General features: G+C 37.0%; 3 protein-coding genes and 1 pseudogene across 3 annotated transcripts in view; 2 read left to right on the plus strand and 2 right to left on the minus strand.

The window, feature by feature from the left end:
• LOC102582358 (putative late blight resistance protein homolog R1A-3) overlaps window positions 1–989 on the minus strand; it is a 5078-nt gene extending 4089 nt beyond the window's left edge. Inside the window, exons 1-2 of the mRNA XM_015303243.1 lie at window positions 696–989; window positions 131–593 (exon numbers count right to left, since the gene is read on the minus strand). Coding sequence (XP_015158729.1) covers window positions 131–593; window positions 696–989 — 757 coding nt within the window. The remainder of the gene's footprint in view (window positions 1–130; window positions 594–695) is intronic.
• Window positions 990–1035: 46 nt separating this feature from the next.
• LOC107058005 (uncharacterized) lies at window positions 1036–2364 on the plus strand. Its single transcript, XM_015303244.1, has 2 exons — window positions 1036–1480; window positions 2330–2364. Exons 1-2 carry the CDS (start codon window positions 1036–1038, stop codon window positions 2362–2364), a joined length of 480 nt encoding a protein of 159 aa, XP_015158730.1.
• A 3569-nt stretch (window positions 2365–5933) lies between these two features.
• Window positions 5934–6543, plus strand: LOC107058006 (protein TRANSPORT INHIBITOR RESPONSE 1-like). Its single transcript, XM_015303245.1, has 2 exons — window positions 5934–5946; window positions 6116–6543. Exons 1-2 carry the CDS (start codon window positions 5934–5936, stop codon window positions 6541–6543), a joined length of 441 nt encoding a protein of 146 aa, XP_015158731.1.
• Window positions 6544–7738: 1195 nt separating this feature from the next.
• Window positions 7739–12833, minus strand: LOC102579275 (putative late blight resistance protein homolog R1A-3; annotated as a pseudogene).

Below are 12833 nucleotides of genomic sequence, written 5' to 3' on the forward strand. Positions count from 1 at the left end.
GGTCCATCACTCATGGGGAAGCAACATTGAGATGAATCCGGGGCTTTCAGATAAACATGTTTGAGGTCTTTCTTGAGGAGTTCAATATTTTTCAGCAAGTCTAGGGTTGCACGATTTGTTTGGTCGTTACCCTCTTTATTCCTTAATTTCTCTCCCAAGTCGTGTACAAGAGTTGATACCTCCCCGGTAAGTGCTCCAACACGAGCCAAGAGATCAAAAAGTTTGTCATGATGAATAAAGTCCTTAGGCATATCAGAAAGAATAATCAATAGGAATTCCACCATGACATGAATGTTTCGAGCCCCTGAAGTGCTAGGGGTGATAACAGTTACCATATGCTCTTGTAGATGAATCAAATATTTTCTGAGAATGTCCGGAGAAGTTTCCAGGAGCTTCTTAATGAAGCGTCCAACTTCTGCTGAAGTTGAAGCTTTCAAATTTGTATTACATATGTGCATAACCTCCAGTTCAGTTGGAACAATCTTCAAGAGTAGATGTGCTAGCTTGAAGAGTCGAGAGTCTCTATCATTCTGATCATCCTCATCTAGCTCGGAGATTTGAGAGTCTTCATCAGTTTCATCATCCTCATCTAGCTCAGAGAGTTTGAGGAGTCTTCATCAGTTTGATCATCCTCATCTAGCTCAGAGAGTTTGAGAGTCTTCATCAGTCTGATCTTCCCAAAGGAAGTGTCCTACTCTCTCAGCCATGAGACGAAACAGAGGTAAGACATTCTCAACCATCTCATGCATAATGCAACCATTCACTATCAACCCATGGAAATCTCTTACGTTGCCACATACATTCTGAAGAAGCTCATATTGAGTCACTCCAGGAAACATCTTTTCAGCACGATGCTTGGATAGATGATGGAGATTCAGGAGGAGGAAGTTCAAGTGCTCCTCAGTCATGGTGGCGCTTGATGTAGAACGATGATGTGAGCTGATACAATGATCGATATTATCCCTGAGGGTAGCAAGGACATGATGCATGTCGTATTTACACGGGCCGTTGTTGCCAACATCATTCCCAGTTGAGATGGGGTTGCACCAGGGATCAGTCCTTAGCCCTTTTCTATTTGCTTTGGTGATGGATGAGTTGACACGGTCCATTCAGGAGAATGTCCCATGGTGTATGTTATTTGCGGATGACATAGTACTGATTGATGAGACGCGGGACAGAGTTAATGCGAGGTTGGAGGTGTGGAGACAAACGCTGGAGTCCAAAGGGTTCAGGTTGAGTAGGACCAAAACAGAATATTTGGGGTGCAAATTCAGTGATGCTTTGGATGAGGCAGATGTGGATGTGAGACTTGCCACACAGATCATTCCTAAGAAAGAAAGTTTTAAGTATCTTGGGTCTGTAATCCAAGAAAGTGGTGACATCGACGATGATGTCACACATCGCATTGGGGCTGCTTGGATGAAATGGAGGCTTGCCTCTGGAGTCTTGTGTGATAAGAAAATCCCGCCTAAACTTAAAGGTAAGTTCTACAGAGTGGTAGTTAGACCGGCCTTGTTGTATGGAGCGGAGAGTTGGCCAGTCAAGAACGCACACGTTCATAAAATGCATGTTGCGGAGATGAGGATGTTGAGATGGATGTGTGGGCACACTAGGAGCGATAAGATTAGGAATGAGGTTATCCGGGAGAAGGTGGGAGTGGCCTCGGTGGTGGACAAGCTGAGGGAAGCGAGACTGAAATGGTTTGGACATGTGAAGAGACGGGGCGCAGACGCCCCAGTGAGGAGGTGCGAAGGGCTGGTAGTAGAGGGTACGCGGAGGGGTAGAGGTAGGCCCAAGAAGTATTGGGAGGAGGTGATTGACTTGGCCTTGGCCTAGCTACACATTACCGAGGACATGACTCTAGATAGGAAGGAGTGGAGGTCTCGTATTAAGGTTGAAGGCTAGTAGGGTTAGCGTGTTGTCTTTCCTGGTGAGGGTATGGGTTGTTAGCGTTTGTAGGAGTCTTAGCCGTACACTTGTAGTTCTTGTATGTGATCCCTATTGCCTTATGTTGTTTACTGCGTTTCACTTCTCGCATTATTTTCTTGATGTATTGCCCCCTTTGTTGATTATGCACTATTTTTCTTATTGGATGTTATGCTTTATATAATTCTCTTCCTTTACTTGGCTTTGTTACACTTGAGCTGAGGGTCTTCCGGAAACAGCCTCTCTACCTCCACGAGGTAGTGGTAAGGTCTGCGTACACTTTACCCTCCCCAGACCCCACCTAGTGGGATTTCACTGGGTATGTTGTTGTTGTTGTTGTTGTTGTTGCCAACATCATATAAAATTGATCGAAGCAGATTCTCAACCTCTTTTCCTTTGGCAGTCATTACATCTTCAAACCGCTCCAAACCGGAATAAGAAAGCTGGACATATGTACAAATAAATGCCAGATCCACATGAAGAGCTTTTTGATTTTCCTCATTCTTTAATCTCTGTAGGAAATCCCGAAGATCGGCAATGTCCTTGCGAAGAGAAGAAAATAACACCTGGCAAAATAACACATATCAAATTTTTAAAGCGACATATCTACAATTCAATACTTTACAGTTTACTCTCTATCAAATAACATACCAATGAGTTGTTTGCTTCTTCATTATCTTTTCGTTTTTCCATATGATTGTAATTTTCCTTTCAAGTTCATAAGACCTGATGCATAAAAAGTACATAAAACTTTATCAGGATGAAAAGATAAGAATTTTCACAGGAGAGACTTTTTAGTAGAAACACCATGCATGTCGTATTTACAATTGATTTTTGACAGTTTTTGTATAATAAATTTGTAACCATTATTTTAATTCAATAGATAATATTTGGGTATTCCACAATTCTACTTCAATTACAGATCAGAGTAGCAAATATTAAGAGAAAGAACATATTGGCAAACCTTTTTATTTGATGACTTCACTAGAATGGCTTGGTAGTTTCTATTAAAGCTAAGTCTGATGTATGTGTGGTGTTAATACTTAATACACAGTTTAATTATTAAAAACTTGTATATCTAACCATAACCCAACCAGACATATTCTATATATATATATAGGCACTTAGCAAGTATCTGTGTCGACCTAAGAAGTCACACTTGGAAGCATCGATCCATGAGGATAATAATACTCTTATCTATCAAGCAGTAGTAAGGAACAAGTTTCAGCTTACTGATTGGGCAGCATATATATCCGAATTTCACATAAAAATCTTCATTTCTCTCCAACTTAAGAACTAGATTGAACTTAATTACTACCAAAGGTGAGAAATTGAAGAAAGTCATTGTTTTCAATAGAAATCGATGAGTTAACTAACCTTTTTACTTGATGAAACTAAAATATCCTCTCCTTGCTTTGTTATATCATCAATTATGGAACTAGCTAAACACAAACTATGTATGCAAGAATATATGTATAACTAATGACACAAATTGGGTTTAATGCATGCCTTTTTTTTGGGAGATGTGTTGGAGTTACAAATGGGCGGGTAGAATCAGATATTATCAATTCTCCTTGCTTTGTTATATATACTAAGTGTTGATAATATGGATATCCATACCAAACCAAGAGTAATGCTTTAAAAAAGACTCTTTTGTTAGTGGAGAAAAGAATCTCAGTATTAAAAAATTTATAGAGAATATCATGCATAGTATTCCCTCATAATTGTATATATATATAGTATTAAAAAATTTATAAAGATAAGTTAGAGCTACTAAAAAGCAAAAGCATGAATCACTTTTCTACTACAAAGTCCAAATTCATAATTAAGGTATAGATTAATTTAATTAGAAAGCTAATCAAAATTTCTCATAAGAATAATACTCTGCTCACTTTATATTACTTTTTCCTTTTCAATTTTATTTGACACTATTTCCTTATTATTCCATCCAGATATAATATTAACATTTTTTAAAATATAATTTCTTAATTAAAAGCTTTTATTTCTACACAAATACTATGATATAATATGTTTACCATGTCAAATTTCAAAAGTCTTTTTTTTCTTCTTTACGTTAAGCTTTTACGTCTTTTTTTGCTTCTTCTGTTAAGCTTTGTAAAAATTCAAACGAAATGATGAAACAAGTGTTTTGATTCTAATTTCTAAGAAAACTCGAACACAATGATGTGTTTAGTATGAAGGAAAATAAGTAATCGGAAAGAGAAGAAGAAACAATACAACAAATGGTTGCCATTTTTAATGTGATCATATCTATCTATCTATCATCTTCTCAATTTCTACTTAATAATATTCACAAACAAACAGTTCAGTTGAGACTTTTATCAAACACATTGTAGGCATTCTTTCTAACATTTGATCAACCACATTGTAGGCATAATTTGGTTTCTAAGAAGCAGAAACAAATGAAAAAAAACCTGTTTTGGTGATTCATTCCACTTTTGCTCATCAGTAAGAAATGCTTTTTCCAACCACAAGGGAATTCCCAGCAATATTTTCTCTTGCCAAGTTGGTACTCCATCCGTTTCAATTAGATTGTTTGGTTTTGACTTGACACACGGTTTAAGAAAAAAAAAAGAATACAGAAAACATTTTAAATTTTGTGCTCTTAAACTAAAGATATATGGAGAGTTTTTTAAAAAGGAAAAGAGATTGATGGTGTATGATCTTCTCCAATAACCTTTAACTCCCATGTTCCATCGACTACAACCAGCACACTAAAACAAAATCAATGTAGTACTGATCATACCTGCAGTTTTTCCTATGCAGAAGCCATGGAGCAATTTCTGGTTCTATAGAATGTCGATGCTGCTGCATCTCTATCAACAGTCCAAACAGAATCAGGCATGACAACCTCTGTCCTGTATGTGTAGAGTTTCTCGATGGGGCAACTTTCTGGATCAAGTTAGGACAGTTCCTTGAAATAGTAACCAAGGTGCCATTTTCAGCCAGCTGAGACTGCTAAAAGGTCTCTCTCAGTCAAGGATACATGCGCATATGGATCGGAAGAAAATACCTTAAGTTCTTCAAGGTCCTTGCAATAGTCGGCAATCTCCTCAAGACCGGTATCTTCAATATAATCTACCACCTACAGTCAGTCACATTCAGATGCAAATATTACAACTTTTTTCACCTCTAAGGAAAGGGTAATCTACCTTAAAATTCTATGAAGACATGTGTGGTTTGAACTTTGGTTAATAGTTAACAACTTCCAATGAAGTCACAAATGGTCAATTTGAGCCCAAATAAAAAACATACAACAATCTGAAATTTATGGAAAATTAAATAAAATAAATCTAATAGAGAACACAAAAAATAAATAGGGTAGAAAAAATACAACATACAAATAAAAAAGAATGCATCCTTTAAATTTCAACATTCCCATTTTTGACACTCCTTTGTAAGAATGGCAAAACAAGTTTAAAACCAAAAGATTCAAGAAAATTTCTTCTCTAAAATTCAAACATGTACCGTATCGAGTCTCCAAACTATCGAGAGCATGCAAATCTATACAAAAGTGACACTCAAGCTAGAACTTACCCACAGCCGCTGCAATTTGTAAGAGTGTCTGCTCATCTTGCCAAGATTAGGAATTCGAGTGGTAGAATGGCTTAAATTCAAAGACATGAGTCTATGGTGGACATAAATAAGAGAAAAATTAGTCTGGCACAGCAAAGAGAATTGTAACCATCTTCTTTACATGCACTCTGCAAAGAAAGTTACACCGGTCAAAATAATTGGAACAAACATAAGTTATTCCATTTTATGTGGCACTCTTTTTCTTTTTAGTAAGTTTAAAAAAGAATGACGCCTTTCCATATTTTCAAATAACTTAATTTTGAACTGCTTATTTTACTCTTAATGATATGCTTTTAAAGCCACAAAAATGTCATGGCATGTTCAAGAAAAGAGGTTCCAAAAGTATTCATTTCTTTCTCAAACTTGGTACCCAGCCAAATTCTGCCACATAAAATGAAGTAGAGTAGGCAATGTACTCGCAGGGTAAGAGAGCTCAAGACTTTTCACACATAGTGCTTAAGAGCTACTTAAGTAACGGGATATTATTCCGGCCATTGACCTGAGGTTCGTCCCCTCCCATCACATCTTAAACATATTCCTTAATATTCATAGCAGAATCATTAAGTTGAGGGCTCTATACAAGTTCATTTAGGAAGTCCAATTTTGGGAACCAATAATGCTCTGTTGAATAATCATACGAGACTAGGCCTCCACTATGTTCTCTCTGATTGTCAGAGCCTCCGTAAGTTGGAGATTAGAGACTGCCCTTTTGGCGATGAGGCTCTGTTGGCTAATGCTGCAAAGCTGGAGACAATGCGATCCCTTTGGATGTCTAATTGTTCAGTAAGTTTTGAAGCATGTAAGCTACTAGCCCAGAAGTTGCCAGGGCTTAATGTTGAATTTATAGACGAGAGGGGTCATCCGGACACGAGACCAGAAAGTTGCCCTGTTGAGAAACTTTATATATACAGGACAGTGTCAGGAATGAGGTTCGACACTCCTGGTTATTTTTGGATTATTGATGAAGATGCAGCATTGACTCCATATAGCAACGGGAATTGCTCTCTGGCTTCTTCTTAGGAAGACTTCAGGTATTAGTTCTATGTTGATCTTTCACCCGCTCTTACTTGCTTGAGCCTTGTGTAGTTGCAGTGCTGGTTATGGTGGCAGTGAAGCGATTTGACCCTTTGTTGAGCGATTTCGCAGCAATTAATTACAAATAATGAGTTTAAACTCTTGCTGTTGTGCTATATCAGTAAGGACAACTATTGTATTTTTGGGTTTGGGGGGGGGGGGATGTTCAACAGTGTGTCCTATTTTGTATCATTATGTATCGGTTTAACTTTGAAATGGTGCTGTCAATGATGTACTTCTGGTCATGTATTTTTGTAATTCTCTTTGAAGATTAATATGAACCTTTCATTCATTTGAGTGCTGGAAATCTCATCTGTTGAACGTTTAGAAGAAGGTATTTCAGTGTTCTACTATGAGTCAGTTTGATAAACACACACTTATTTTCTTTCAGAGTGTGATTTCAGCCCAAGTTGGTTGTATGTTTGCGGAGAGGAAGTCTTGAGTGCTTATAAGCTCACTTCACGGCCTAGCTTTTGTGATGAAAGTTCGTTGGGTTTGTGACAGACTAGTACCTTGATTGAGGTTAAACGATCGTGCTTTGAGCACATAAGATGGGACTTCAGACCAAGTTAGACACAAAGGAGGTTTGGACATCCGAAGGCAAATCCACAATGTAATCTATGAATTTATGTGAATCCCTCAAACTTTTGTCAAAATCCTATACTTGTGTATTAAATTATCGACTTAATAATTATAAATATGTGATTGAGAATCTAATTATTATTGATATTAATGCGAGGTCGCCATAAAAACTTGTAAACATCAAATCCTAGATTCGTCTTGCATGCGGATAATACTCAGTCTACAAGAAAATTAATGTGTGTGTGAATGCAAAGAAAAAATTGAAGAGAGAATGACAATGGCAAACAACATAGCATAGAATAAGAGATACCTAGTGGCAGTGATAGGAAAAGTACAAAGATTAATGTTAAAAATATCCACTTTAGATAAGTCACTTTAATTTGGCATCAACATCATATAATTGCTTACCTTAAAATTACGTATGTTGAAACCTATACTTGACATCGGTATGTCTCGTGGTCACCCATATACCAACATACCTCATGTGTGACTTGCAATCACAAATGACACGTGTCAAATGGACAAATGATATGTGTATTTATAAAAAATATAATTTTTGTTAAAAGAAACTCAGAGGAATCCCACAAAAATGTTTCATAACCACTTAACAGAATTTTCTTAATCATATACAATATCACCCAGCAAAGTACAATATACTTTTAATGCTACTTATATAACGGGATATTCTTCTTGCCAAGGATCTGAAGCTCGTCCCCTCCCCTCAAATCTTCAGCGTATTCCTTAATCTTGAGAGCAGAATCTTCAAGTTGAGGGCTGTTTACAAGTTTGATAATTTTCAATGAATAAATATCCCCAAAACTAGGCGGAATCTCCTCAAGCTTACGACATCCCTCCAGTTTTAATTTCTCAAGGGAGGGAAAGGATTCCTCTCCAACCTCCCACTTGGAAAGTTTCATTTCATGGAACTTCAAATATTTGAGATTCTCAAAGGTGTCTTCCTCCCCCATGTTCCATTCTTCCCCCCATATGATTGTAAAATAAAGGAACAACTCTTCAAGGTTGGGCAGTCTCCCTATTGTTGATAGTGAATCGGATGTCAGAGGAAAGTCACCCAACGACAATTTTTTCAAACTCGAAGGGAAGTGAAAATCCCATGGCCGATTTATGGCTGCAGAGGACCCACTGTCATTTGTGTTTGAACTTTCAAAACCTACATTGAGGTCTTCTAGTTCAGTTAGGCAATCCAATTTCGGGAACCAATATTGCTCTGTTGAATAATCCCATGATTCCATGAGTTCAAATGAAAGCACTTGAAGATTGGGAAGCCTTTTGAAAATATCCTCTGTATCTTTCCAATAGGAAAGCACGAGTTTATGTAATAATGTCAAGTTCTCTAATTTTGTGTCCTCTGCTATCAGAATTGATTCATCTGCATCCATATCAAAGAAAGAACAAGCAGTAGTGATCAGCAGTCGCAACTTTACAAGATCCCAAATTCTCGGTAATAGTATCAAGGTTGATTCTTCATTATCCACACACAAGATTTCTAGATTCCAGAGGTTTGAGAAAGACAAAGGCAGAGATTTAACTTCTGTCCCAATGCTTAAGTACCTCAAATGATTCAACGTGCATATTTCATTCAGCAAAGAATCTTTCACCATGATAAAAGAGGGATTCAGGTTCAACACTCTAAGAAGCCTCAAGTGTCTTAGATGAAATGTATCAGAGAGACAATCGTCCAGCTCGTCTCCATTTATCCTCAAAGAATAGAGGTGTTTACCAGAATGCCTTTTCTTATTTGAACCAAACAGGACAAAATTAAGCCCAAAGTGCTCCTCATCATCATCAATGGTAATTTGACGTGGCAGCAAATCTGATGGAGCACTTGAACTTATCAAATCAAACAACTTTTCTTCTCTTGCTTTTATCAAACAAAAGTCATGCACAAGATCATGAATTTGGCAAGTAGGGTAATCACCTATCTCATTGAAACAAATTACCAAGCTACTGGAAATTAAATCATCCACAAAATCTTCACCACTTCTTCCATACTCTTCATATCTGTCTTTTCCACAAATCCTTCAGCACCCCAAACAATTTTCAAGTCAAAGATTGGCGTCGCAGTGTCCTTCGGGTTACTTGCAAAATGAAGCAAGCATGGCTTCAGGTGATCAGGTAAGTGGTCATAACTTATTTCTATAACTTTCATCACTTCCACTTCATTCTTCAAAATGAAGGAATGCAAATTATTTAAAACTTCAAGCCACACACTCTTTTTCTTTTCCCTCCCAGCAATACCTCCAGCAATCAGATCCACCACCAAAGGAAGCCCTTTACAATTTTCGGCTATTTCTTTACCAACATCCAATAGTTCATTAGGGCTACTCTCGTTTCCAAATGCCCTTTTCTCTAATAACTCCCAACTTTCTTCTGATCTTAACAATCGAAGGTTAAGAGGAGCAGTGTAGAGCTTTCCATGCAAAGCCACTTCCTTTTCTCGAGTTGTCAATAAAATTCTGCTTCCTTTCTTAACTTCTGGAAAAGATCTTGTTAACTCATCCCATGTAGTAGTATCCCACATGTCATCTAAGACAATAAGATACCTCTTTCCAAACAGTTGTTTCCGTAGCTTATCAGCAACATCAATATTCTCACTCAATGTTGAATCGGAGTCACTAACTTGATTGAAAATTTTATCCAACAACTTCTTCTCGTCATATTCTTGGTCAACTGTGCACCATGCACGAAGGTCGAAATGACTAGAAACTGATTTATCATTGTATACTTTGTATGCCAAAGTAGTTTTACCTGAACCCGGCATACCAGTGATCGAAATGACATCTAGATCTGTCGGTCCACCAGTGAGCTTTCTAAGTATCCATTTTGTCTCCTCCTCAAAACCTACAATTATTTTACCAGTTGTCAATGATTTGCTCTCAATGGGCTTCTTGGAAGAGTTCACAACGATGAGACCTCTATTTTCGGGAATCTTCTCATGTAAATTGGAGATATCTTCTTTGATAAGCTTGATCCTTTTTATGGTAATGGGAAGTGAGAAAATAAGATGTAAGAGACCATTATCTCTAACAATAATAGAATCAATGACATCTTTTGCCTCATATGCCACATCTAAAACACGTGCCCAGAGATCCTTATACCATTCTTGCTCAATATTCACGAAAAAAGATCTTATCGGTTCGAGGTCATGTTTCACCAACCCAATTTCTTCCTTTATCAAAGCAATTGAATAAGCATTGGAATCCAGCAAATCATCTAAGTGTCTCTGTAGCAGATGCATGAAGAGTGGTCCATCACTCATGGGGAAGCAACATTGAGATGAATCTGGGACTTTCAGATAAACATGTTTGAGATCTTCCTTGAGGAGATCAATATTTTCCAGCAACTTTAGGGTTGCACGATTTGTCTCATCGGTACTCTCTTTATTCCTTAATTTCTCTTCTAAGTCGCGAACAAGAGTTGATACCTCCTTGATAAGTGCTCCAACAAGTGCCAATAGATCAAATAATTTGTCATGATGAATAAAGTCCTTGGGCATATCTGAAAGAATAATTAATAGGAACTCAATCATGACATGAATGTTTCGAGCCCCTAAAGTGCTAGGGGTAATAACAGTTACCATGTGCTCTTGTAGATGAATAAGATATTCCCGAAGAATGTCCGGAGAGGTTTCCTGGAGCTGGTTGATGAAGCGTCCAACTTCTGCTGAAGTTGAAGCTTTCAAATTTTTATAACATATGTGCATAACCTCCAGTTCAGTTGGAACAATCTTCAAGAGTAGATGTGCTAGCTTGAAGGGGCGAGAGTCTCTATCATTTTGATCCTCCCAAAGGAAGTGTCCTACTCTCTCAGCCATGAGTTGAAACAGAGGTAAGACATTCTCAACCGTCTCATGGTTAATGCAACCATTCACTATCAAACCATGGAAATCTCTTACATTGCCACATACATTCTGAAGAACCTCATAATTAGTCACTCCAGGAAACATCTTTTCAGCACGATGCTTGGATAGATGATAGAGATTCAAGAGGAGGAAGTCCAATTGCTCATCCATCATGGTGGCATCTGATTTATAAGAATGATGATGAGAGCTGATACAGTCATCCATATTACTGGCGAGGCTAGTAAGGACATATTTACACCCAGCGTTGTTGCCATCATCATCCAAAATTGGTTGAAGCAGATTCTCAACCTCTTGTCTTTTTCTAGTCATTATATCTTCAAACTGCTCCAAATTGGAATAAGAAAGCTGGACATATGTACAAATAAATGTCAGCTTCAATTTCAGGCTTTCAATTAGATCAACATCAACAGCCTTTTGATCTTCTTCATTCTTTAATCTCTCAATGAAATCCAGAACATCGGCAACGTCCTTGCGAAGAGCAGAAAATGACACCTGCCAAAATAACACATATCAAAATTTTAAAGCCACATGATATCTACAATTCAATACTTTACAGTTCACTCTATCAAAAAACATACCAATGAGTTGTTTGCTTCTTCATTATCTTTTCGTTTTTCCATCATTCTGCTTTTCCTTCCCTTCCTTTCAAGTTCTCAAGACCTGATGCATAATAAAAAGTACATTAAACTTTATCAGGATTAAGTTGATGAAAAGATAAGACTATCAATAATTTTCATTGGACAGACATTTCAATCGAAATTAAGAGGAGGTCTTAAGTTGAAGAAAATAAAGGTGAGTAGTCTATTGAATTTTTGAAAGTTTCTGCATAATAAACTTGTAACCATTTTCTTCTTGTCAAGTTCATTTCATTAAATTTTGGCTACTCCTTTTTACTATTTTCATGCTAAAAGATTTCCATCTTGCGGTGGTTTTCGTATTTGTAAATAAAAATAAAAATTATTCTTATTGAGGTTTTGTCAAACATCAAATGGTGCATAAAGAGAAAGTATAGTAATTTTGTATTCGCACAATTAGTTTCTATCATGTATAATGGACTACAAAATTAAATCTCCCGTTTATCATGTGCAATCTCTAGTCTAGAAATCTGATACTCTGTCCTCTTCAGACCACTTTCTGGTTTCTTTAATTACCCCTCATTTTTAGATTTTTATTAGCATTACTATAGTGGGATTTCAAAAAAAATAAAATGGGATTCATCCATAAACGAGACCAAGTGGTACCGAACCTTTCCATCTCTCATAACTTATAGTAATATAGTTTCATTAGTGAGGGGGATTTTTCGTCCTCTTAGAAAAAAATATTTAAAAGATCTGCTTCTATTCACTCCGCTCTCTCCAACCCCCTCCCTCTCACCCAGTAAGAATTCACCCTTACCGGATGTTAATACCAAACTAATACAACTTATCATGGGAAAATAATAATTTAATGAGATGAATATATACATTAACTAACTACGATTAAGTGATAAGGTCATGCATCTATTGATTTGTTGTAAACAGCCGCTAAGAGTAAGTATTTAGTCCTCTCTCTTGCTCCTGCATTTTGTTTCCCTTTATAGATCCAACTAACCTACCAAATTTCTTTCATTTTCCTTACATCACTTTTACTTTTCCATAATTTTACTTCAATAGAGATGAGAGTAGCAAATATTAGATGAGTTGACTAACCTTTTTAGTTGATGAAACTATAAATCCTCTGCTTGCTTTGTTATTAGATCTATAGAGCTCAAAATTCTGGAAATAAACAGAGG

The sequence above is a fragment of the Solanum tuberosum genome, unplaced genomic scaffold (genome assembly GCF_000226075.1).
Source record: "Solanum tuberosum cultivar DM 1-3 516 R44 unplaced genomic scaffold, SolTub_3.0 scf00411, whole genome shotgun sequence".
In the NCBI taxonomy this organism is placed as follows: domain Eukaryota; kingdom Viridiplantae; phylum Streptophyta; class Magnoliopsida; order Solanales; family Solanaceae; genus Solanum; species Solanum tuberosum.

Coding starts and splice junctions, on each gene's coding strand:
- LOC107058005 (XM_015303244.1), top strand. CDS start 1,036: ATGGGGTTGCACCAGGGATCAGTCCTTAGCCCTTTTCTATTTGCTTTG. Junction 1,481..2,329: donor AATCCCGCCTAAACTTAAAG/GTAAGTTCTACA, acceptor TTCCTTTGGCAG/TCATTACATCTTCAAACCGC.